Source organism: Aethalodelphis obliquidens, unplaced genomic scaffold, assembly GCF_003676395.1.
Source record: "Aethalodelphis obliquidens isolate GAN/ISIS:26980383/991018 unplaced genomic scaffold, ASM367639v1 scaffold57, whole genome shotgun sequence".
NCBI lineage: Eukaryota > Metazoa > Chordata > Mammalia > Artiodactyla > Delphinidae > Aethalodelphis > Aethalodelphis obliquidens.
Genome location: NW_020838001.1, coordinates 5,349,811 through 5,376,746, shown reverse-complemented (window position 1 = coordinate 5,376,746; position 26,936 = coordinate 5,349,811). Strand labels below are relative to the sequence as shown.

General features: G+C 45.1%; 1 protein-coding gene across 4 annotated transcripts; it reads right to left on the bottom strand.

Moving 5' to 3' along the window:
• Positions 1-437: 437 nt before the first annotated feature.
• CTCFL (CCCTC-binding factor like) lies at positions 438-26,936 on the bottom strand. Of its 4 annotated transcripts, XM_027086908.1 has the most exons (11): positions 26,616-26,936; positions 26,397-26,522; positions 25,755-25,968; positions 21,517-21,687; positions 21,074-21,207; positions 17,893-18,013; positions 17,067-17,216; positions 14,725-14,885; positions 11,224-11,406; positions 5,410-5,533; positions 438-1,989 (listed from the first exon to the last, which is right to left on the bottom strand). In XM_027086908.1, exons 1-11 carry the CDS (start codon positions 26,934-26,936, stop codon positions 1,841-1,843), a joined length of 1,854 nt encoding a protein of 617 aa, XP_026942709.1. In that variant the 3' UTR covers positions 438-1,840. The 4 variants fall into 4 exon arrangements, with proteins under 4 accessions (XP_026942709.1, XP_026942708.1, XP_026942710.1 ...); XM_027086907.1 differs by having other exon boundaries at positions 25,755-25,953; positions 26,397-26,936; XM_027086909.1 differs by lacking the exons at positions 438-1,989; positions 5,410-5,533 and adding an exon at positions 9,093-10,686 and having other exon boundaries at positions 11,226-11,406; positions 26,397-26,936.

Sequence of the window (26,936 nt, the reverse complement as noted above, 5' to 3'; positions counted from 1 at the left end):
TGGGGCTGGCTTATTTCACTTAGCAGAATATCCTCAAGGTTCATCCATGCTGTAGCAGGTGTCAAAATTTCCTTCCTTTTTAATGATATTCCATTGTATGGACAGACCACATTTTGTTTATCCATTTATCTATCTATGGACATCTGAGTTACTTCCACCTTTTGGTTATTGTGAATACTGCCTCTATGAACACGGGTGTACAAATATCTCTTCAAGACCCTGCTTTCAATTCTTTTGGGTCTATCCCCATACTGCTGAATCACGTGTTTCCATAGTGTTTCCATAGAATCTGCACCATTTTACATGTCTACCAACAATGCACAAGGGTTCCAGTTTCTCCACATCCCCACCAGGCAAAAGAAGACGTGTTTTTAGAACCATCATTCACATATAACAAAGAAAGGCAATTTTAAGTCATTTTATTTTATTGAGTTTTGCAAAAACCTCTTTAAACAACAGTCAAAGAATAAGAAACTACTGCAAAAGTTCAAATAGGCCCAATTATAGCATACAACAGACCATGGGGTTAGTCTTATTATGTGATTTCAATTAATTCACTGTCATAAAATGAATATACTGCCTTTCCTGCTGGGAAATTGCTTCCAGATGTTCACCTGACATGGGGCTTCTGAACTTGGGGTATTTTCACACCAGATCAGCATTTTAAGAATTTGAATTTAGTCAACTAGATGGGAGAAATTCTTTCACAATGCATACATACATCAAATTGTATATCAAATCATCACAAGGTACACTTTACAGTTTTATTTGTCAATTATATCGCAATAAAGCTGAAAAAAAAAAAGGAATTTGAACTTAGGACCTATCAATGATTTTAAAATATGGGGTGGAGGGGAGTTCCCAGCAAAAGCAGCTGCTGAGCTAAAAAAAGAAGAAAAATACGACTCAGTATAAAGATAGATACTAGTTAATTTTAAGTACTAAAGAGGCATTTCATGTGCTGCTCGAATGTGGGAAAACCTCTTTGGTGTGGCAAAAAAATACTCATTATAGGTGCTCTAATAAAGTACCAATTCTCTGCAAGTACACATTTTCATTATCAGATTTTTCTGTTTCTTCTCACTCGGCCAATTATTTAAAAAATATAAACAAAGGCGTTTTAGCAAAACAGAAGGGTGACAAACTGATATACTAATAAGCTATAACGGAATGTAATAGGGGGACTTCATCCCTGCCACAGAAAATTAAGAAAGAAACAAAATCTCAAAGCGAGCCCTGCCGATCTGTCCCAGTAAAAACAATTGCTCATCACTTTCCGGTCTAATGTGAGGTTTCTCTTTTTCTACTCAGTTTTTAAAAATACCATTAGGATCCTTTGCATTGAATTTAGAACTAATTAAAAGTATTATGGTAGCTTTAAATTTTATGGATAACTCATTTGTATAAAAAAGGACATAAAATTAGTCTTTTATGTTTAAAACGCGTAATATCAGAAATATCACGGGTGTGTACAATCCAACCTGTTGTTCCCCAGCTTTGCCTGTCTGGTGAAGCACTAAGTAGTCTACGTCATCATGGAAATGACTATTATCCAAAAATCACTGCTCATTCATTGGGGGTCACCCTGCCAGCATCAAGTGAATGAATTCATAGGTCTGAGGTTTCATCCTCCAATTCAGGATTGGGGCCCTTTATCAAATACCTGCAGTGTTTCTGAAATACCCAACTGAAAACAGGCAAACAATTCTAGGCACTACCACAAGCTCTGGAAAAACTGTGACCATCCGTTGTCATGAATTTAATTGTTTCAAAGACAGTGCTAAACCCTCGTAACGCGCGTTAAGAACGACACGTTGTCACACCGAACCTGGACTCCCCATCAGTTCTCCATCATGGCCAGGATCATCTCACAGGTCATGTCTTCATCCGGGTCCTCGCCTCCAGCCATGGCTTCTCCGAAGTCGATGGGAACCAGCCCCCCCGGGTACTGCTCTCCGCTCACCAGGGAGGCCTCCTCAGCAGCGGCTTCTTGGGGAAAAGGCACAGCGTTGGCAAACTTAAAATAAAGCAGCCAAGAAATCAGAATTGATAAACGCTGTGATTGTATTTTGGAAACAATGGCTGAATTTTTAGCACGGCATTTTAGAAAACAATACTTCCATTTATAGGACAGTACAAATACCCTGATCTCAACTGTTTAAGGCAGGGCTTCTCAACCCCAGCTTTAAGGCAGGGCTTCTCCACCTCAGCTCTGCAGACATTTAGGGCCGGAGGGTTCCCTGCTGTGGGAACCTGTCCTGCGCACCGTTAGGCGGTTAGCAGCCTCCCTGGCCTTGACCCGCGGGGTGCCAGAAGCACCCTCCCCCAGCTGTGGCAGCCAGAAATGCCACCAGACACAGGCACCTGTGCCCCGGGGGGGCAAAACCACCCCCTGCTGAGAACCGCGGCTTGAGGTGAATGCAGATCCTGTGAGTTACTGGCCGGACGGCTTACACAAGTCTTGTCCTGGTGCTCACGGAATGACACTGATGACATGAAAAAGGCCAGCTGCTCTCGGGACACCTGTCCCATCAGCTAATCAACATACCCCGAGTCACCTCTGGGCCAAGCGTCCTGCTAGGTACACACCATGAGCCACACTCAGATCCGTGACCATCCCTGCCCTCCTTCCAGCAGCTTCTAAACAGTCAGCCCAACTTTGGGAGTCTCAAAACAGAGGCTCACATCCACATCCAACCCCCTACCCATTTTCCAAATTCCTCCCCGAGGAGACCCGTGGAAAGTCACTGACGAGGCACCGGGAATGAGAGACAGAGGGCCCCGCGCAGAAGAAGGCTGTTATCGCATGTGACTTCAAACTTGTTGCAACATAGTTCTGCTTACGGTTCCTTGAAGCATTCGGGAGGGGGGAGGGAGGAGAGGAATAAGACTCAGGCCTTGTGTACGAAGATGAACACAAGAGTCGCGGAATAGGTGCCGTCTGACAGTAACTTGCAGAAATCTACCGAGGACCTGGCGGGGGACACGCTGACCCACTGACACAGCAAAAGTAGAAATGAAACGATGACCTGGAGGATGTAGGTTCAAAAAAAACCCTGAAGTGCAAATCAAGTCCTGTTTCTGGCTAATACAAGTCAGGTTACTTGTCTCAATTCACACTTTGCTTTGAATACGCAGCTGACCCTCTTCGATACGCAAAACGTTTTAATATATCCAGTCTTTTCATCCCCGATTTTTAAAACCGCAAGAGTTTTGCCCTTTCTGCCCTTCTGGCTCACGAACAGTCAATGCCAGCCGTGTCTCCAGGGTCCTTCCCAGAGCTCGTCGACAGAACGGTCCTGTTTCAAAGACTAGTGTAAGTAAATGGGGGAGAAGGCGCACGTGGGGACCTACTCTTCATCATTAAAAAAATTTTTTTCTGTTCTTTCAATGTCAACGTCCAGAAAGCACGTTGGGGAGAGGTCAGCTCAGGATTAATGAGGGTGAGGTGCTGCCCTGCAACTGCGGAGGCCGGTGCCCAGGCTGGAAGCCCACAGGCTTGAGCAATGGAGGGGCCGAGGGGGCAGGGGAGAGGGGAGTCCGTGGGAACAAGAGGGAGCAGAGTGGAGCTGGGAGTCCTGCCGGTGTATTTATTTTTTCTCAAGACACAAGTATATTTGAGGCTGTCGAGAAGGATCTGGCTGAACCGGACGAGCTGGCCTCTGGGGAGGGAGAAGAGAAACGTGGAGGGGTGAGCAGGTGGGAGAGGTGCCACGGGGTGTCCACGGGAGCCCGGGGTGGGCTGTGGCCTCTGCCATCCAGTTCTCCACTGGCGGACGGCACGAAGGCCTGGGGTGTGGGGCTGCACTCAGGATAAAAGGGACCACGTGTGAGCTCTCGGTGGGACATGGTAACTCCTGCAGGAGATAAAACAGGTGCTCCAGAGATGGGCCGTGGGTGCGATTCTGGATGGTTGTAACTGAGCTGGGCAGCTGGGCACCGACTGAGGACCCCTAGGTCCTGCCAGGTAACCCGCCCTCCAGGACCTGGCTCCCGCGATGCCTCCAGAGTTTGAGCTTTGCCAGGTGGGTGAGACGTGGAAGAAGAACCAGGGAGTTTGGCATGTGGACAGTTACTGAAATGAGGGACGCTGCACAGAGGGGAAAGGGACGGACTGTAGGACGCCCTGTTAAACGTGAGTTTCCGATAAACACTGAATCATTGCTTAGCATAAGTTTATCCCAGAGAGTGTGTGGGATATACTCAGACAACAAAGTTATTCATTGTTTATCTGAAATTCAAATCTAACTGGGCGTGTCCTCCACTTTATCTGACAACCCTTGGAGGAAGGAAGAGGCTTCCAGCTCTCCGTGGGAACATTCACAAGTCCAGGATTGGGGCTGGAATCAAAATCTAGGGAATTTAAAGGATGAGGATGCCATGCAAACATTTCCCATTTGTTTTTGCTGAAGGTTGCCTTGGTTTCCAGTCACACTCTAAGTCTAAGATTCTCATACGAAAGGAACAGAACAGCTGCACAGGAGCTAGGGCCTCCCCCGCGTGGAGCAGAACCTTCCACAGGGCCGACAGCACACGGATAACCCCTGTGTTAACCTGGGGACTCACATCTGCTCCCTGAGGCTGGAGGGAAAAGACTGACGCCTGGAGTGGGTTGAATGGCAGCCCCGCAAAAGACACGTCCACACCCTAACCCCCAAACTGAGACTGGGACTTTATTTGGAAGAGGGGTCTTTGAACATGTAATGAAGGCCCTCGGGATGAGATCATCCTGGATCTTCCAGGCAGGCCCTAAAGCCAACGACACGTGTCTGTATGAGACAGAAAAGGTGAGACGTAGATACAGGGGATGCGCCCACGGGCGGACAGAGGCAGAGACGGGGTGATGCAGCCACAGGCCCGGGGCGCCTGGGCCACCGGAGGCCGGAAGAGGCAAGGGAGGGTGCCCGCCCCCACCCCGCCCAGAGCGTGCAGATGGAGCGTAGCCCTGCTGATGGCCTTGAGTTAGGGCCTCTGCCTCCAGACCTACGAGCAAATCAATTCCCGTTCTAAGCCACCCAGCATGTGGTCATTTGCTGCGGCAGCCCCAGGAGATGGACACAGGCCCATAGCTCCACCAGGCACAGGGACGGTCCACCAGCACGACCAGGGACAGCGGGGGCACGTGCAGCGTCATCGCCTGGCTCTCACGTCCCGCCAGGACCCCACGTGACGGGGGGTGTGGACCCACCGGGGTCCCCAGGCTCACTTCCTCTGCGCATCCTCCCACTTCACCAACCCGCCCGTCGGGGCGGCAGCAGCAGCAATGGCTGCTGGGAACAGGCGCCTGCTGGGGTCGGACACTTAGGGTTTCTGGATGCGTCCCCTGCACAGCAACGCTCAGCACCCAGGGAAACGTACAACCAGAAAACCACCGTCAGAATAAAACCTGATTCATTTAACACGAGGTACCGTCTTCCTTGGCTGTCTCTTTCGGGTTGGTCGGCTTCCTCATTTTTGTTCGTCTTCCTTTTTCCGAGGTGGTTGGCTTCTCTTGCCTGGAGCCACACTTTTTCAAGTGTCTCTGCATGTTATTCTGCCGGAGAAAGGAGAGCACAGGGAAAGCCAGCATCACTGGGAGTGGCGTGGAAAACCCACGGCTAAAGAGACGGGAAGCGGGGAGGAACGCGCGCCTCGGGTAATCTTGTACAAAAAAGATGGTTTTTTTAAAGGTGACCCTTTTCCGTTGTGTTTCGGTCTAGCCGAAACCCAGCTTATTTTTAAATATTTTTAAAGTCATGGACGTCAGTGAGAAGACAAAATTCATTTTCCTAGACTGCTTCTACTGAAGTGAGGCTTGAAAAATTCAATATACCCTCGATTTTATAAAAATCAGTAATATACCATGGGCATTTTACTGCCCTACCAGCTTCCCTCCAGACCCCCTATGCATGGAGGTATTAAGACTGTACAACATTTGGAATGAAAAAGGCAGCTCAGAGCTTTCCTATCGAACCTAGTAACGATATATTTTTGTCTATGAACACGCAGGATGGTTTAAAATAAGTGAGAACACTTACACTAAGTCCATATGCGAAAGTAAGATACTGGCGGCATGTCATTAAATATGGTGATTATATAAAATGTGACCCCTAGTTTCCACTGAGACTTCAGTGTGGTGGTCGGGGCTGTCCTGGTGCGTCGGGGGAAGCGGAAGGATCCATATATAAGGGGGGGGGGTGGTATTTAAATTTCTTCCATTTTATGCTTATCCATACGGGTTGGCAAACTGCTTTTGAGCTACAACGGCAGACTTGAGTAGTTGGGGCAGAAACTGGTCTGTGAAGATGAAAATATTTACTCTGGCCCTTTACGGAAAAAAGCGTGCCAATCCTTGGTTTATAGGATGACGAAGTATATAAAACCAAGCCTTCTGGAGTCAAGGATTCCTTTGTGAATATGATAAAAAGCAAGGCTCCTTCCCCAGCAACAGGCACGTGTATCTCCACACACAGTCTCCCTACGACTTCACAAAGTTCATGGTTAAGAACTCCTGACACAAGTTTGGACGAGCAAACAAAACAAACAAAAACACATCCAGCCTTTACAAAGTAAGTGGGGTAAGAGTTTAAGTAAACCTATGGACATTGACGGCCCAGGGGGCAAAGTAATAACACAAACCTCTGCGTCAGGGAAATGTTTCTCAAGAGACGAGGTGCCCAGTGTTCTGAATCCAGAGCAGGGGGTCCTTACTGGGGAGGAGAGGGGTGGCCCTGTGACATTCTGGTCTAGAGATACCCTGGGACCACTGTGGGCTAAAGAATGGAAGTTTTGAATCCTATACTTTTTAAAAATTAACTTGAATTTGAGTATCCAGATATACTTTCATTTATTTGTCTATGTTTAAACACAATTTTTAAAGAGCAGTTTTAGGTTCACAGCAAAATTGAGAGGGAGGTAGATTTTCTTCCCTACAAATCCTCTGCTGTCTGCCTATTCTTTCTTCCCCCAAACCCCAACCCCAAGCGACCGCCGGTCCTCTTGCTGTCTCCACAGTTTTGCCTTTTCCAGAGCGCCACAGAGTTGAAATCATACAGTGTGGAGCCTTTCCCGACTGGCTTCTTTCACTTAACACACATTTAAAGTTCCTCCATGTCTTTTTTTTTTAAGATTTTTTTGATGTGGACTTTTTTTATGTTTGCTCTTTCTAAAATATTAATTTAAATGTTTATTTCCTCTTTTACATTTTGTATTATAAACTCATTTAAAGCTACAACTTTACAAATATTGACGAGCTAATCCTAAAATTCAAATGGAAACGCAAAGGGCTCGAATAGCTGTAGTTTTGGGCTGCATCCCATTAGTTTGGACACGTGCTATTCATAAGTTGTAAATATAATCTTAATTCTATTCTTGATTTCTCCTTTAGTCCTAATGATGTTATAAAAGAGGGATTTTAAATATTCAAATTGCGCTCAATAATATTCCACCGTCTGGATGCACCACAGTTCGTTTATCCATCCACCTACTCAAGGGAGTCTTGGTTGTTTCCAAGTTTGGGCAATTATGAGTAAAGCTGCTATAACACCTGTGGGTAGGTTTTTGTGTGGACATAAGCTTTCAGCTCTTTTGGGTAAATACCAAAGAGCACGACTGTGGAATTGTGGGGTATGGGTATGTTTAGTTTCGTAAGAAAGTTCCAAACTGTCTTCCAAACTGGCCGCCCCATTTTACGCTGCAACCAGCAATGAAGAAGAATTTCTGTTGTCCCACCTCCTCACTGGCGTTTGGTGGTGTCTGTATTCCGGATTTTGGCCATTCCAATAGGTGTGTCGTGGTATCTCATTGTTTTAATTTGCATTTCCCTGATGACGTATGATGGGGAACAACTTTTCATATGCTTATTTGCCATCAGTATATCTTCTTTGGTGAGGTGTCAAAGTCCTTGGCTCATTTTTTAATTGGGTTGTTTTCTTATTGTTGAGTTTTAAGTGTTTTTTTTTTTTTTTTTTTTTTTGCGGTACGCGGGCCTCTCACTGCTGTGGCCTCTGCCGTTGCGGAGCACAGGCTCCGGATGCGCAGGCTCAGCGGCCATGGCTCACGGGCCCAGCCGCTCCGCGGCATGTGGGATCTTCCCGGACCGGGGCACGAACCCGTGTCCCCTGCATCGGCAGGCGGACTCTCAACCACTGTGCCACCAGGGAAGCCCTGCCTACTTTTTCTGTTAGCGCCCTTAGCATATGAATCGTAGTTTTAAGTTCCTGGTCTGATAACTCCAACATCCCTGCCATTCCTGATGCTTGCTCGTCTCTTCAAATTGTGTTTTTTGCTGTTTGGCACGCCTTGGAATTTTTCTTTTTTTTTTGCATAAAAGGAGCTGCTGTAAATAAGCTTTTAGTAATGTGGTGGTGTGGGGTGCGTTCTCCAGCCTGTGTTGAGGGCTCAGCCTTTCCGTGAGCCTGTGCCTCTGGGCTGTGGTTTCTCAGTTTCTTTTTTCTCCCCTCTTGGGTGGGACAGAATGTCTAGAATGGGGTGGACTTGGGTATTTCCCTTCCCCAGGTCAGTTAGGCTCTGATAAAACCCCAGCAGATTAGGCACTGGTTAACTAGTCTACTCCTAGAACAGGCCTCGGTAAGAAGAATGGTTCCTTTTCCACTCCCCCTGCAGGAAGCAGAAGGAGATTTTTTTGTTTTTGTTTTTTAGATATTCGCTGTGGGAACCTTGTTAAACTCCTGGTGGTAAAGCTCACAATATTGTGGGGATCCCCCTATGACTGGATCCCCCTGCACCTTTCAACACTCAGTTGTCCACGCCGAGCCTCCAGCAATTCATCAGTGACAGCTCTGGTTTTCCTACACTGGCACTGGCTTCCACAGCAGTTCCTGCTTCTAAGTCTCTGCTCAGGTAAGAGGGGATTCCCTGCATTCACCTGTCTGTGTCTCCAAGCTTGCGGGCAGCGGTTTGCCCTGTGGCCTCGCCTCTTTTACGGATCCTAAAGAGTTGTTGACTTTTCACTCTATTCAGTTTTTTACTTGTTAGGATGAAGTAGTGACTTCCTAGTTCCTTACACATGGAACCAGAAATGGGAAATCCCTTTCTTTTATTTCTTATAAACAGCTTTATTGAGATATAATTCCCATGCCGTAAAATCCACCTGTTTAAAATGTATAATTCAAGGTTTTTAGTTCATTCACAGAATTGTGCAACTATCCACCACAATCAATTTTAGAACATTTCAAAAAGAAATCCTATACCGTAAACACTCTGCATTCCCCCTCCTTCCAGCTCCAGGCAGCCACTAATCTACTTTCTGTCGCTATGAACTTGCCTGTTCTGGACATTTCATCAAGATGGATCATATAATATGTAGTCTTCTGTGTCTGGCTTTTTTCGAGGTTCACCCACGTTATATAGCATGTATCAGTGTTTCACTCCTTTTTGTGGTTGAATAATATTCCAGTGTATGGGCGGGCCACGTTTTATCTGTTCGTTAGTTGATGGACATTTGGGTAGTTTCCACTTTTGGGCTATTATGAATAATGCTGCTGTGAACATTTGTGTACAAGTTTTTGTGTGGCCATATGTTTCAACTCTTTGGGATACATGCCTAGGAGTGGAATTGCCGGGTCACATGGTAGCTCTATGTTTAACTTTTTGAGGAACTGCCGGACTGTTTTACAAGGTGACTTCACCGTTTAAAAATCCCACCAGCAATGTATAACAGGTTCAGTTTTCCCACATCTTTTATTATCTGCCTTCTTTGATCACAGCCATTCTAATGGCTCGTCCTAGGGGTATCTCACTGTGATTTTGATTTGCATTTCCTTAGTGACGAATGTTTTCACGTGCCTATCGGCCATCTGTATATTTTCTTCGGAGAAATGTCTACTTAGATCCTTTGCCTGTTTTTAATAGGGTATTTAACTTTTTATTATAGTGTTGTAAACATTCTTTCTATATTCTAGATGCAAGTCCCAATGTGCTTTCTTGAATGGAAGGAGAAGTTTCAAAACTTCTGACTTCATGTTCTGAAGGATCCTGTGAGGCTGACTTACTCTTTACTCTGCTTTCTTGATTCTCACACCAAAGGGCAGCTTCTTTACAATTTTAACTCAGTATGAATGACACTGTTTTTGGAGCACTGCCACCGCTTCTGTTTGAAATTTTCAACTAATAGCATTAACACTCCAGAACTGTCCCACACACTACCCAAAAAAACACAACTACCCTACCATCTTCCTCTAAGAGAAAAGATAGTTTCTTCCATAGAAACAGTCAAGTTCAGATAATTTTAAACTTTTATAAAGTACACACATCATCTAGGGATCTAGCTAATCATCTGTGGTGGCTTTAGAATGTCCACAAGTTCTTTGGCGCTCTTTCTTTCAAAAGGGACTTTACCCCTCACCCCTTGAATATGGGCTGAATTATATGCTGCATTTCTAATGAACAGAAAAGTAGGGTCGTGTCACTTCTAAGATTAGGGGACACTGTGGCTTCCTCCTTGCTCTCTCTCGCTCTGGTCACGAGGACACTTGAGCAGCCCTATGGAGAGGTCCACGTAGCGAGGAACTGAAGCCTCCTGCCAACAGCCATGTTGAGCACGCCATCTTAGAAGCGGTACCTCCAGCTCCAGTCACGCCATCAAATGACTGCAGCCCCTGACAACATCCTGACGGCAACTCACGAGAGACCCAGAGGCAGAACCACCCAGCTGAGCCACTCCCAACTTCCCAACCCACAGAAAATGAGAGAGAACAAATGTTGGTTGTCTTAAGCCACTATGTCTCGAGGTAATTCGTTATGCAATAGATAACTAATACGACGCCTAAAAAAATAAAACTGAAGAGTAAATGTATTTCTGAGCACAGCACCGAGAGCCCTATTCTAAGAATATCTACAAAACATATTAAAAACTGCATTCTCTCGGTGAAGTAGCCTAAATCTAATCCACAGGGACAATTTTTAAAATGTTACCCTAAAAGCAGGGGTTCTTTGTAGATTGTCTGGGAGCCTGAGAACTCCCTAAAGCCATTCGCAAGATTCTGTCTGCAGGAGTGTCTTTTTTCACGGAAGGGAAACCATGTTTATAAGATTTTCAAGAGTTTTGTGACTCCAAAAAACTTTCTTAAGGCATGACATAACCACTTTCTTAAGGCATGACAGATGCTACCTGAAATCCTGGCAAGTTTCTATAATCAGGATAAAACTGCCCAAGTGTGACACCGTGCCTGGGGACACAGGGATCTTTTCAAGGAGGATTTATTGGGACTTGAGGGAGCTTACCAAGCGGGTAAAGCCTTTGCCACACCTGGGGCATTTGTAAACAGTCGGGACGAAAGTTGTATCATGGTATTTCTTGAAGTGCACGTTTAGAAGTTGCTTCTGTGGGAAACGTCTATTGCAGGAGAGGCAGGCAAACGGCTTCTCTCCAGTGTGGGTACGTATGTGAACTGTCATATGACGTTCCTAGAAGGGAAGGAAAACAAATGGCTGAGCTACTGACAGGAATTTTTTAGCATCAGATGTTATTTATTGTATACCTTTTTTTTTTTTCCTCCCCAAAGATGTGTACATTTTTAAGAAAAAACAAAGCAAACGCATTCTTGACACAGCACTGCCGTGGAAGTAGCGCGGTCTGGCCTCTAGGAAACAAGCTTACACAGTCCCTGCCATCAGGTTACCAAGTTCTCAGGATTAATCCCAGCTGGTCCTACAGTCCCAGGAGGGATGGAGTAGAACATACCTTGGGGAGTGAAACCGTCATCAATTTCCCCTCCAAAAGGGCTTATGTATTTGCAGCCCTATTTCTATAATTATTTGCCATGATCTGAGTTTACAAAGGGCAGATGGAACCTGCAAACTTGAAAATCTATTCTTAGAGTTTCAACTCAGCAGACTTTTGGGGTCTGAAGGACATTAAGCATCTAAACATTTTCCCGGCTACTTCCTGATAGTGTTACAAATCTTCATATCGATTTAAAAGCATAGTGGGGGACTTCCCCAGTGGCGCGGTGCTTAAGAATCCACCTGCCAACGCAGGGGACACGGGTTCGAGCCCTGGTCCGGGAGGATCCCACATGCCGCGGAGCAACTAAGCCTGTGAGCTACAGCTACTGAGCCTGTGCTCTAGAGCCCGGGAGCCACAACTACTGAGCCCATGTGCCACAACTACTGAAGCCCGCATGCCTAGAGCCCGTGCTCCGCAACAAGAGAAGCCACCGCAATGAGAAGCCCACACACTGCAACAAAGAGTAGCCCCCGCTCACTGCAACCAGAGAAAGCCCATGTGCAGCAATGAAGACCCAATGCAGCCATAAATAAATAAATAAATTTAATAAATTCCTTTTTAAAAAAAAAAAAGCATTTGGGTGAAAATAATTGTTCTTGGCAAAGAAATCGCCAAAAATTTTAACTAAGATTTATATGAGTAAATCATTTGGGGCATCAGGACAAGAATATAGAGAGAGCCAAGCAAAAGTACACATTTTATTTGTTTTACTTAAAATAGCATGATTATTCAGATGGAATATACGACCACTTCTGCATTACTGTTAATGCCCTAACTGATGGCCTTCCTTGCAATCTTTCTCTCATGAACATACACCTCCCCGCCACGCACCTTTCAGCTCATCCCTCTCTCCCAGGTAAGCATCACCTGGTCTCCTGCTGGGAGTCGTGGTCCAACCTGGGAAGGCTGCTCTCCAGGACCAAAGCGGCTCAGTGCACCCAGCAGTGCTCTGGCCTCATCCCTGGCCTCCAGGTACCCCTGTCTGCTCTCTGCTCCCTAAACACCTGGGGCTCTATCCTCCCTGGGACCACCTCCCAAGTCTCATCCATCTTCCAGGAAGCTCTCTTAGCTGATTTACACAAATTTGAGCCTGAGGCATCCAAACAGTCTAAACCTCAAAATCTACGAGAAAAACTCACTCTCCTTTATTCAAAGCATATGCTATTTCTAGCCCACACTTTGAAACACAGTAAGAACTGACCTCCACCTTTGGTGACCAGTGGCAAGATATTCACACTAGCACACAGTGCTTCAAAACCGCTGTTCGGTTCTTCAGCTTTTGGTCTTAGGACCCATTATACTCATAAAAAATCATGGCCAAGTCCAAGGAGCTTTTGTTTATGGGGATGACATCTATTAATATTGACTATATTCGAAATCAATTGAGAAATTAAAAATATAAAAAATATTTATCAATTCATTGAAAAATAACAACAAATCAGCTATGTTAACATACCTCTGTAAATGTCTGTTATCTATTTTTTAATTTTTATTTATTTTTTGCGGTACGCGGGCCTCTCACCGCTGTGGCCTCTCCCGTTGCGGAGCACAGGCTCCGGACGCGCAGGCTCAGCAGCCATGGCTCACGGGCCCAGCCGCTCCGCGGCACGTGGGATCCTCCCGGACCGGGGCACGAACCCGTGTCCCCTGCATCGGCAGGTGGACTCTCAACCACTGCGCCACCAGGGAAGCCCTATTATCTATTTTTTTAAAAAACAAAAACACTAATGTCTCGCCTCATATATAAGATGGCGCTATTTGGGACATACCTGTATACAAAAGTACTTGTTGTTTACCTGAAATGCAAATTTAACTGGTCATTATCTATTTTTATTTCTAAGTCTGGCAACCTTATTCAAAGGAAATAGCTTCTGCCTTCGGTCTGCAGGGTTGTGTTATTGTGGCCGAAATAGATGAAGAACATCTGCTCTCCCAGATACGTAGCTGGGAAAGGGAGCAGAATTTTTATAGTTTTTCTCAAATAATTGTGGGTATTCTTCTCTATTACACCAACATGCAACAAGTGGTGATTTCTTAAAAGTTAGTTAAAATGTGGGGCCTGAAACCACACCAGTGAACTTTTTGTACTTTGTTATGTTAAAATGTGTTGATCTTTTTATACTTTGAATGGATCTTTAACCCATGCGTGATTTTGTAAATAACAGGTGGGTTATTACATGATTTTGTAAATAACAGGTGGGTCATTTGGAAAACATCAGAAGCTCTGAGTTATAAAGAGCTTCTAGGTGTTGAGTACATACTATTAAAAATGCTTTCTTAAAATCACTTCAGTCTCATTTGAAAAGTCTTAAGTATTAGAAAGCTGCCAGGTTCACGCTGATGGATGTAAGTTTTCCAAGTGGGAACTGCTTTCTTGGCAACCCATTTTCCTTGACGTGGCAGGATCACTTCATTTGCTTTCAAGAGAACGTCTACCAAATACCCAATAATGGAATAAGTGGAGTTTGTCATCTGTTCTTTCAAGAAAAAATAGTGATTCACGAAAAGGTGGCTAGTTGAGCTGGCAACTCAAAAGTCCCACAGATGCCTCCTCCAGATGACCACCGTGCTTTGGAGGACAGCGGAGGTGCTTTATGCCAACTTCATAGTTCATCACGCAGACTATTAAAAAGAGCATTCAGGGTCAATCAAGATGGAATAAAGTGAATAAGTTTCACGGCTTTGTCAAGGACATTCTTAAGTAAACTGCCCTTCCTTTTTGCTGCCAGGGCACGAAGAACAAGAACACAGTGGTCCTGCTTGGTGTGGCCGCACTGACTCACGTTAAAGCAGCTCCACTGTTCTTGCACCATCAGTGCCAATGTCACCTAGTGAAAAGGGCGAATAATGTGTTGGCATTACAACTAGTTAATAACAGTGATCTTGATCTTATGATCCTGATTGGTTTCAAGGACCTCTAGGGGTCTGTGAGCCACACTTTAAGAACGCTTGCTTTCAACTCTCGGCTCCTCCCCCAAGTGCCTGAAACACAGTACCTGCTTGCAGGCGTAGCTGCAGTGTTCACACTTGAACCTCTTCTCGTTTTTGTGAGTTTTCTGGTGCTGAATGAGAGCATAGCGCTCGTGGAAGACAGCAGAACAGTAGCGGCACTTCATCTCTGCAGCTTCGTACGTATGCAGCTTGAGCAAATGGACACCTAAAAGAGTAACCGAACATCACGTGGGAGAATAGGGTTACTTTCTGTGAGGCCGATTTCCCCCTGCGCTCCAAATAGGGTTTCTCACCCTTGCTACTACAAGCAGACCTCGGAGATATTGCAGGTTCCGTTCCAGACCATCACAATAAAGTGAATCACACGGATTTCCTTGTTTCCCACTGCGTATAAAATTTATGTTTATGCTATACCGTAGTCTATGAAGTGTGCACTAGCACTATGTCTAAAAAACAATGTACATACTTTAAAAATACTGCTAAAAAAGGCTAATCGTCATCTGAGCCTTCAGCAAGTGATAATCTTTTTCCTGGTGGAGGGTTTGAAATATTGCGAGATTTACCGAAATGTGACATGGAGACCAGAAGTGAGCAAATGCTGTCGGAAAGATGGTGCCCACACACTTGCTCAACGCAGGGTTGCCACAAACCTTCAATCTGTAAAATACGCGGTACCTGAGAAGCACGAGAAAGCAAAGTGCAATAAAACGAGGTCTGCCTGTATTAACGCTTGAGGCTGGCTCATGCCTTCCTGGGTGGGTGTCCTGTTCTCTGCAGCAACCCTGGTCTCTACCCTCTAGTGCCAGTAGCATCCCTTCCTCCCTGCTTGTGACAACCAAAGTGCCTCCAGACACTGCCAAGTGTCTCCTGGGAGGTAAAACCAGTCTCAGCTAAAACACTGCTGCTCTAAATGCACGGCACGCTGCCATCTCATCTTAATATTCGTTCACATAGAGTCAAGCGCTACCTAAGCTAGGGCATGTCGGACCTGGCGTGTTCATTTAACAAAGCACTTGGAGAACCCTACGGTGTGGGTGGACTTTGAGGATAATGTTAAGATGGTTTTACATAACGAAGATATAACTTCTGTATTCTGGCTTAAAATAGAAGCCCCGACGTTCTGTTAGAGGCCAGTGCTCTGTTTTTTCCTACGTCGTACTCGAGAGGCGCGCGCTAGGATAATTTCGGCTCAACTAAGTCCAAAGCGTGGTGGCTTTGTGGTCCTTTGTGTAAGACGTCTCTGCACCTCATACGTGCCGACTCGGTCATTTAAAGAGCTTGGTGTCTCATATAGTGACAGGAAGGAAGACTTAGCTTGTGTACAAAGCATCTTACGGGTATATGGAGGCATAGGGAGTGCGCCACCGACTTGGATGGGACATGACCTGTATTTCTTTGCCGTGGTTTCGAAAATGTCCTTTCTTGGCAACTGGCTCCAGACTCTTGTGCCCTACAGGGTCTCACTGGGCTGTGTTTTGCAACTGACAAAGGATCTGGACGCAAAGTTAAGACTTCATGAAACACCTTTACCCTTTCAGAAATGTTTGCAAATGTTTGTGCCTCTCATCTCCAGAATTTCTCTGGGCAAACCAGGGACTCTATTTCTGCCGACATATTCTGAGTGTCACAGTGTTATGTGTTTTAGAAAGAAGAAAATGAGAGACCAGGAACCCTGAAACAAAGGAGAGGGGCTGGTTCACTCACCGTCACCTCCACCACCGCCCCCGGCTAAGTAGGGCCGGTTTCCTCTGCAGGCGAGATACAATCCCAGCTCCCAGTCTGGCACTTGGAACTGCTCAAGGTGCCTCGTACTGTTAGGAGGGTTCACCTTGTCACAGGACGGATTTCACGTCACATGAAGCGGGCTCTTTTACTGAAGCAAGTTCCTTATGGAAAGAACCATGTCGTGCTTCCACCCTCGGTTCCCAGAATTGTTTAGGGTCACAGCAAGGGTTTAAGAAAAATTTGCTGAGTGTCACGGGAGAGATCATTTAATAGAGAGTCAGAACCTGAAATCAGGCCACCTCCTGGCACCTGGTCACGAGACTCTGGGGCAGTTCGCTTTTTGTCCCTTATCCGCTTCGTCATTTGTAAAAACAGGCCCACTATGGAATAAAATAATACCCGGGAAGCCCTTTAGGAGCTCAAATGCCCGTGAGAGCTCATCTGTGTACCTGGACCGGGCCTGGGCCAGACTCTGAAACTGCACTTATGAGATCTAGCCACAAGATGGCATCACAGCACGTCCGGAAAAAAAACAAACACACACCCAGGAGCAGCACCTGAATCCCGCTGCCTCCCTGGAATCAGGCCCAGGGCTCCACAGGCTTCCCGAAGAGCCGGCCCACGGGGCAGCTAAAGGAAGTTCTCTAAGCCAGACACTCACGCAGGTCGCTCTTCCTTGCAGTGACGGTGTCACAATGCGGGCACTGGTACTTGGGTACGTTCTCGCCATGCTTCTGCAGGACGTGTATCTTCATGGTCCCGCTCTGGGTGAAGCGTGCGTGGCAGATGTGGCATTCGTAGGGCCTCTCACCTGGGACACGGATGACAGCAATGACCCTCCGCCGAGGGGCTTCACCCCGAAACCCCTGGTGCTCCCCAAAGGACACCTGGGGCTGAAAGCCTTTCTTTCCCCCCCAAGACTCCCTTTGCAACTCCTTTCTCATATGTTTAACCCCCAACTAGGGTCAGGTCCCTAAATCAAGCCCGGACAACGTGATGTCCAGCTGTGTGGACAGCAGCCCAGATGGGCGACTCTCCTAACATCTGGCGGTACTCACAGTTCAAGACCCACATCTGGTTCCTACCCTTGGTGTAAAGAACCCAGAAGCACACATAATCACAGTCCTTATACAACAAAATATAAAGACGGTGCTTTACGAAATCAGTACACTTTGTTTTTTGTTTTGCCTTAACGTCGAAGGATGAATTAAGGCGCCGACTTTGAAAAACCTGGAAAACCTATGGGAGCAACTAGTTGACGGTGTTTACTCTTCACAGTGGGGTCACCACGGGGTATCTATGTGCTGTGTTTATGTGTTGAATTACGCTCCCTTAACGCTAAATAAATGCAGAGGCAACATCCCTGTGTCAAAACTTCGCTTTGACGTGCGACCTCTAATTCTGCACCGAAGATAACTTTGCCAAGGTCACTTGTAAGAAGGAAACTACGCTTTACTTATTTGGCCTTAAGCGTGAGAAACTTTTACCGGAATGCGTCCTCATGTGCCGTTTCACCTTGCAGGCGTCTTTGCCGGCGTAGCTGCAGAGATGGCACTGAAAGGGGCGCTCGCCCGTGTGCGAACGGATGTGGCGCTTCAACTTACTTGCCTGATAAACAAATGAAAGATATTTATTGCAGCAGAAACTCCAAACTTGTGGCGTCTTTGATAAACCAGCGTTGTAAAAGATATCTAAACGAGTCCGATCTTAACAGCAGAGCCTACCTCCCATCCCGGAGAAAACCTGCTAAAGCCACTGCCGCTTCCTTTTTGCGGCGGATGACGCTCTGCATTTGATGTGTGTGCGTAAGACCCTCGGGCGATAATGAACGGGACGTTCAAGAGACTCTCACCTCAGCTTCACTTTACAAAGGAAAATGGAAATCTAGCTGCTCCCTGGCATCCACAATCTTATTTTCATTTCTAAGGCAACGGCCTCTCAATAGCTGCAAAGTTTAGATCATGCTGCGGAAGTGCAGAGGCCAGAAAATTGTTTGCTTGCATAACAGAGAAACTTGAAAACATGAGCTCTCGAATGGACCGACATCTGTCGGACGCACTTCACAGTTCCAAGTTCTGTGGACCCTAAATGGCCCAGGGACGGAGGAACACCTTCCTTGCCATTAAGAATAGATTCTACGCGGGGACTTCCCTCGTGGCGCAGGGGTTAAGAATCCGCCTGCCAATGCAGGGGACATGGGTTTGAGCCCTGGTCCGGGAAGATCCCACATGGTGCGGAGCGACTAAGCCCGTGCGCCACAACTACTGAGCCTGTGCTCTAGAGCCCACGAGCCACAGCTACTGAGCCCGCGTGCCACAACTACTGAGCCCGTGTGCTGCAACTACTGAAGCCTACACGCCTAGAGCCCGTGCTCCACAACAAGGGAAGCCACCGCAATGAGAAGCCCGCGCACCGGAACGAAGAGTAGTCCCCGCTCGCGGTAACTAGAGAAAGTCCAGCACAGCAATGAAGACCCAACGAAGCCAAAAATAAACAAATAAATACATTTATATATAAAAAATAAGAATAGGTTCTACACGGTAGCAGTTTGTAAGAACTTTTAAGTAGAAGAAAATACATTCTAATTTGATTAATTACGTATCCTAGGCAATTAGTTAAAAGGCAAACATGCCCATTTTATCATGTTTTGGGCCTATTGTAGTGACCTTCTAGGACTGTTCTTATTCTGTATTCACTTCTTTCAGGCTCTTTTCTACCTTTAGCAGAAACAGAGGTAATGAACCATGCTTGGGCTACAGACATGGGAAAGCCCTCGGCAGCCTGTCTGTGATCTCAGGAAGGCTCCACTTGGCCTGGTTCCCTAATGTGCAGCTTCCCAGAAGCCTAAAGAACATTCAAGAACAAAGGAAGACTCGGAATGGAAAACAAGACCAAACCAAAAAATTTAGCTTAGATTTTTAGAAGAAAAAAAGATAGCTTTGAGTGTATCAGAAAGCAAAACAAAAGGAATTTTAAAAACTGTAGCATGAGAGGTTTGAAAAGCGGAGTGGTGTGCATGATCAAAGAAGGCTGTGTGTAAACCTTCTCTGGACGGCTTTGAAAGGTAGGAGGGGGAGGGAGGGGAGTTCAGAAGTTGGGGTACTCTGCATCCCAGCTTCACACATTCCTGCTGGCATATGTGTAAAGGGGTGGCGTCAGGGTGGGGGGCTTTGGCTACTCCCCCTTAGAGCAGACCAGCATGCTAGGACTTGGAAGATGCAAAACACAGGGTGAGGGCAGAAACAGAGGGTCCATATGTTGAGGTCGACCCTGGAGAAGGGTCTCAGCGAACGTGGGAAATTTGTGCTGAGAACTGGCAGGACACCAACCACACGTCAATTCTAGGCGTAGGATTCTCAGATGGCTTTGTTCTTTGAAACCCTCATTTTGTGTTTTCAGCGTACAGTTTCAACCTTTAACTCAGATGACAAATAATTTTTGAAAATAGTTATAGCAAAAAAAAAAAAAATTTTTTTTTTGGAATCAAATTCTGCCCTGTCTGTGAAATTTCCTAGTTGATGAAACGCAGTTTCATCACTACTGTATTTAAACTTTAGCCATCCCCTTTAACTCAGTTCAATTCAAGCGTATCGTCCTTTCCCAATGGGGCTCAAAATCAGGACCCAGCATGCGCTCTGCTAGATAGTGGAGTTCTTAAAGATTAATTGTACAAAAGTGACACTCAAAAGTAAATACAGGGCTTCCCTGGGGGCGCAGTGGTTGGGAGTCCGCCTGCCGATGCAGGGCACACGGGTTCGTGCCCCGCTCTGGGAGGATCCCACATGCCGCGGAGCAGCTGGGCCCGTGAGCCATGGCCGCTGAGCCTGCGCGTCCGGAGCCTGTGCTCCGCAACGGGAGAGGCCACAACAGTGAGAGGCCCGCGTACCGCAAAAAAAAAAAAAAAAGTAAATATACCGTTCTGTTGTTTCACTGAGGGTGTGCTAAATCTGTTGGAAGGTATAAAGAAACTGATCTAGTTGAAATGAACATGACTTATAACTGAAGATTTAACAAGTTGGCCTCTGTCATTAAGAGTGGAAATGGCCACGTTTAAACCTTTTTTTTTTTTTTGCTGTGCGCAGGCTTCTCCCTGTTGTGGCCTCTCCCGCTGCGGAGCACAGGCTCCCGGACGTGCAGGCCCAGTGGCCATGGCTCACGGACCCAGCCGCTCCGTGGCATGTGGGATCTTCCCGGACTGGGGCACGAACCCGTGTCCCCTGCATCGGCAGGCAGACTCTCAACCATTGCGCCACCAGGGAAGCCCCGCCATGTTTAAATCTTTAAGCACATTGCTTTGTATCAAATGAAGTGCCACTGAGGAAAGCTCAAAACTCTCAGCGAACATTCAGTTTGGGTCTCTGTTCTGTCAGAGCAAATACACTTTGATTTTCTGGAACAAGTCCTACAAAGAATGCAGGGTAGAACTTTTTAACAAATATGAGAATTATTTCTCAAGGACCACATGTTATTTGTAATTTGTACAGCTCTGCATACTGCTTTCCCTAGTCAGTAATCAAAGAAACCACATTTAAAAAATTAAATTTAGGAAACAAAATGAGTATTGTTTCCTGCAGAGATGTTACAAGAGATTCTACTGGTAGTTTGACTTACGTGACTGTTACAGCAGCTTCTTAATACAGCACTACGAAACGTGAAGAGTGAACTTACCTCTACGCTAGCGTACTTGCACATGGAACATTTAAAGGGCTTCTCGTGAGTGTGTTTATAACGTCTGTGTCGGGCACGTTCTCCACTGGTGACAAATGCCATGTCACAGTCACCACACTTGTAGGGCCTGGTTCCTGTAAGATCACATCGTTTATTCTTTCCAGCAAGATTTAGCCATACTTTTCCTAGGGAATCATAACTTATTAATGACACCCAGTCTCAAAATGCTTTAAAAATTAAGAGGCTCTTCAAACCACAAAGGCCCCGGAAAGATATGAGGAAAACCTTGGGAACATCCAACGTGTTTAATTAAAATTGAAGAAAAAAGACAAAATTAAAGTCTAAAAAACTGCATTATTTTAATATACGAACAGATGGATTTGCATTCTTACCTAAGCCTCAACACACATCATTCAAGGTAAACGTCCCTCTCAGCTGTTTACCTGTATGGGTGTTGATATGATTCCGAAGGACAGTAACAGTACGGAAAGCTTTCAGGCAAAGGTGACACGTATAAGGCTTTTCATTGGTGTGAGTTTTCAGATGACGATTCAAACTTGAAATTCTAGAAGAGGTGAACGTGCAGATGTCACAGTGGAAGGTTCGTTTTCCTTCTGTAGGAGGGAGAGACCACATTTATGTATTTGTAAAAACCTTTCTTTAGGTGTTCAAGTTCCACTTAAATACAAAGTAACTACACACATCCTTTTCTCACCTAATGTGGTAACTGAACAAAAGGTGCTCCATGCAAATGGTAAGCAAAAGAAAGCTGGGTGGCTATACTAATGGACAAGACAGACTTTGACAAAAATTGTTACAAGAGACAAATAAGAACATACGCAATGATAAAAGGGTCAAACCATCATGAAGATATAACAATTACAAACATACGTGAACCTAATAACAGATCCCCAAAATACTTGAAGCAAAAACTGAAAGAACTGAAAGTAGGAAGAGATGGTTCAATAACAGTTGGAGACTTCAATGCCCCACTTTCAACAATGAAGAGAACTAGACAGAATATCACCAAGGAAACAGAAGACTTAAACAACATTATAAACGAACTGGACAGAAGAAACAGCTATAGAACACTCCACTCAACAACAGGAGAACATACATTCTTCTCAGGTACATAAGGCACCTTCTTCAGGAAAGACCATATGGTAAATCAGAAAACAAGTGTCAATTAATTTTAAAAGACAGAAATAATTTGCTCTCTGACCATTATGGAATGAAGTCAGAAATCAATAAAAGAAGGAAATTTGGAATATTCACAAATATATAGAAGTTAAACAACATACTCCTAAAGGACCAATGGGTCAAAGAAGAAATCACAAAGACACTGTAAAATACTTTGAGATGAATAAAAGTGAAAACATGGCACACCAAGCTTACAGGATATGGCTAAAGTGCTCAGAAGGAAACTTTTAATTGTAAACACTTACATTAAAAAAGAAAAAATATTTCAGATCAATAACCTAACTTTACATCTTAAGGAACCAGAAAAATAAGAGAAGTCTAAACTCAAAGCTAGCAGAAGGAAGAAATAATAAGGATTAGAGTGAAGATAAATGAGATAGAAAATAAGAAAACAGCAGAGAGGACCAATGAAACTGAAAGTTGGTTCTTTTAAAAGATCAACATTGACACTTTCTCTAGACTTGTAACTAAAAAAAAAAAAAAGATAAGTCAAATAACTAAAATCAAGAAGCAAAGTGTACTACCAACCGTACAGAAATAAAAAAGACTATAAGAGAATACACAGATGTGTGCCAATAAACTAGAAAACCTATACAAAATGGAAAATTCCTAGAAACACACAAACTACCAAAACTGACTCAAGAAGAAATAGAAAATCCAAATAGCCCTACAATCAATAAAGAGATTGAGTCATTAATCAAAAAAGTTCAACAAAGAAACCCCCAGGGCCAGATGGCATCATTGGAGAATACCACCAGACTTAAAGAATTAACAGCAATCTAAAACTCTTAAAAAACATCTAAACTCTAAACTCTAACATCTAAAACTCTTAAAAAAAAAAGAGAGAAAAGTAGGAAACACTTCCCAACTCTTTTTATGAGGCCAGTATTACTCTGATACTGAAAAAAAAAGACACCAAAACAAAACTATAGACCAATATCCCTTATGAATACCGATGCAAAAATCTTCAACATACTAGCAAACCAAATCCAGTAGCATATTTAAAAGATTGTACACCTTGACTATGTGGAATTTATCACAGTAATGGAAGAGAGGTTGAACAGATGGAAATCAATCAATGTAATACACCAAACTGACAAAAGAAAGGGAAAAAAAGCCCTACGTGATCATCTCAATAGGTACAGAAAAAGCACTTCACAAATTCCAACACCCTTTCATGATGAAACACTCAACAAACTTGGAATAGAAGGTTTTGGGGTTGAGTTGTGTTCCCCAAAAAGATCCGTTGCAGTCCTAATGGCAAACATCTATGAATGTGACCTTACTTGCACATAGGGTCTCTGAAGACAATTTCAGATGATCATACTGGACTAGGACGGGTCCTAATCCAATACGACTGGTATCCTTATAAGAAGAGAACAGAGACACAGAAAGAGACACACGGAGAACTTTATGTGACAACAGAGGCAGAGACTTGGAGGGATGCACCTACAAGCCAAGGATGCTGTGGTTGCTGCATCAGCAGAAGCTAAGAGAAAGGCATGGAACACATTCTCTTTTAGAGCCTTCCAACAGAGCATGGCTGTATCAACACTGATTTCAGACTTCCAGCTTCCAGAGCTGTGACAGAATATGTTCATGGTTTTTTTTTTGTTTTTTTTTTAAGATGTTGGGGGTAGGAGTTTATTAATTATTTTATTTTTGCTGTATTGGGTCTTCGTTTCTGTGCGAGGGCTTTCTCTAGTTGTGGCAAGCAGGGGCCGCTCTTCATCGCGGTGCGCAGGCCTCTCACTATCGCGGCCTCTCTTGTTGCGGAGCACAGGCTTCAGACGCGCAGGCTCAGTAGTTGTGGCTCACGGGCCTAGTTGCTCCGCGGCATGTGGGATCTTCCCAGACCAGGGCTCGAACCCGTGTCCCCTGCATTAGCAGGCAGACTCTCAACCACTGCGCCACCAGGGAAGCCCTGTTTATGTTGTTTTAAGCCACCCGGTTTGTGGCATTTTGTTATGGCAGCCCTGGGAAGCTAATACAGGTACCAATTTAAAAATGGGCAAAGGATTTGAATAGACATTTTCGAAGAAGACACACCAATAGCCAATAACACATGAAAAGATACTCAACATCATTAGTCATTAGGGAAATGCAAATGAAAACCATAATGGGACACCCCTTCACACTCACTAGGATGGCTGTAATTTTTTTAAATTGGAGAAGAATGAGAATGTGGAGAAAGTGGAACCCTCCTACATTGCTGGTGGGAATGTAAACTGGTGCAGCTCTGCAGCTCCTCAAATAGTGAAACATAGAGTGTCCAGCAATTCCACTCCTCGGTACACACCCAAAAGAACTGAAAACAGGTGTGCAAACAAAAACTTGTCCTTGAATATTCATAGCAGCACCATGGACAATAGCTAAAAGGTAAAAACAGCCTAAATCTGGATCAACAGATCACTGGATAAACAGAACATGGTGTGTATCCATACAATGGAATGTTACTCAGGGGTGAAGGGATGAAGTACCGACACATGCTACGGCGACGTGGATGAGCCTTGAAAACGTTATGGTATGTGAAGGGATCCAGACACAGAAGGCCATGTGCTACCTGGGTATGATTCCATTGAAATGAAATGCCCAGAAGTGACTGTTTGATGGGTACACTTTTCTTTTTAGGGTGATAAAAATATTCTGGAATTAGACAGTGGTGACGCTTGCACAGAATTGTGAATATATTAAAAAACCTGAAAATGAGCTAGGAGCTGGGAATTTGGGGGTACAATCTCTTGATTTAAATATATGAGAAACTAATATATAGCAAAGGTTACGAATGCAACCAGCTACTGAAGCCAGAGGCAATCAGCCTAAATGAATAACGTTAACCCCACGTAAGAAGAAGGGACAGTGGTGGCAGTGTGGCTTTCTAAACTGAGTCTCTTTCTAACCCCGACTAGCTGTTGCTAGAAGGAGGAAACAGCCGAGGGTGGCCAGATATGACTTTTTATAAATGAGCTAAAAGTTGAGACTTCAAGGGTGGACTCTCTTGATTTAAATAAGGGAGAAAAACTAATACTTTAAAAAAAGCTGAACAAATACTTTTCGAGGGTCAGTCGTCTTCTTTCCTGGCCTCACCTAAACATCCCCTCCCCTTAAAGGGAGCCTCTGCTGCCCTCTGGGCATCACTCCTTCCTTCTCCAGGGCCTGAAGCACTTGCTCTGGTCTCCGTCAGACCCCCTAACGCCCCGGGGATGCAAACTAGGGAGCAGATGGGGCCCAAATTTCTGTTTATGTGCACGGCCCTTTTCGGGAGCCTCTGTGCTATGCTTTCGAAACATCTGCGCACAAGATGCAAAACTCTTTTGGATTTGACTCACAATACAGAACGTTAGCTCAAAACTTCTCCCATTTCCTGACATTCTGAAAGCGACTAAGGCAGCCACTTCAAACTTCAACTACCATCCCCTTCCCCTGAAGAGAATCAGCAGCCCTGTTGTTTGAAGAGTCTCTTACAAAGGAACTGGCCTACCCTTTGTCTTTTTTTGACTTTCTGTAGCGTTGGCTTCTTCAACGTGTGCTTGACCCAGCGCAGGTTTCTCAATATTTAAGGGTGAAATTGTCAGAACAATTTCAACTCTTTCTTCATCTCCTGGTCTCACTTCCAGAAGAAGAAACTGCCCTTCTGTTTCTTCACTGGATCCACCTTCAGCCAGCAGCCGTTCCTCTTCCTGACCTTTCTCAAGCTAATACACAAAAACAGGTATTCAAACAAGTACAATACTAGTAATTACAGCCTGATTCAACTTTTTGCTTTGATGAAACCATAGAATCCGTAGAGAAAAACACAAATTAAAGAAGCACAGAAGATTGTCCATTGCAACCAAAATGTTTCAACTCTAATTACTAAGCATCGAGGGTCTCGGTGGTGAAACAGAACACAATTTAAAGACTCGATGCGTCTCATCGTATTCTAATTAGCGTAACTTTTTAAACTCTTCAAAAACAACATGAGGTCCCCCCAGATTTTCCTGGGAAATATTTTTACTGTATTTAATTTTAAATTGCAAATTTTAAACTGCTTGTCCATACATAATACTGCATGAAGGGTAACTCTAAAAAACAGTTTTCTGGCTTCCTCCCCTGCCCCGCATTTTATTAAAACTAGTTGTACCTTTCTAGATCCAGAGCTTTCTGCCAGGCTCACTGCACACTTACTGTCTTCACTGGCCCCGGTCACATTCTCCTCCAGAACATGAAACTGCATCACCTCCACCTCCTGCAGCAGGTACACCTCCTCCTGGATGCTAATGGTGACACACTGGTGCGGGCTCTGCTGGGACCCCTCCCCAAGCCACACCAGTGACTGCAGCCCACTACCAGCCTGCTGCACCATCCCCTGCACCTCTTCCTGGTGCTGTGGTGCCAGGTTCTGCAGCTCTGCATCTTCGGAGGTCAAGTGCACCATCTGCAGGGTCAGGATGTGCTTCTCGCCCTCCTCCGGGATGGCCAGCAGGAGCTCCAGCTCGTCCCCTGGGATCTTGGTCTGGAGGGCCCCGTGGGTGCTCTCGGCCTCTAACTCTTCAGAGCTTGGGTGTTCCCTCGCTCTGCACACCCCTTCTTCTTCCTCCTCCAGGGCTTTTTCTGTTATCAACCCTGGTTCTTTGCTTTTGGTGAACTGCTCCGGAGGGACAGAGATCTCAGTCCCTGCCAT

Coding starts and splice junctions, on each gene's coding strand:
- CTCFL (XM_027086907.1), bottom strand. CDS start 26,936: ATGGCAGGGACTGAGATCTCTGTCCCTCCGGAGCAGTTCACCAAAAGC. Junction 25,954..26,396: donor AAAGCTCTGGATCTAGAAAG/GTACAACTAGTT, acceptor GAGAAAGGTCAG/GAAGAGGAACGGCTGCTGGC. Junction 21,688..25,754: donor AAGTCAAAAAAAGACAAAGG/GTAGGCCAGTTC, acceptor TCCCTCCTACAG/AAGGAAAACGAACCTTCCAC.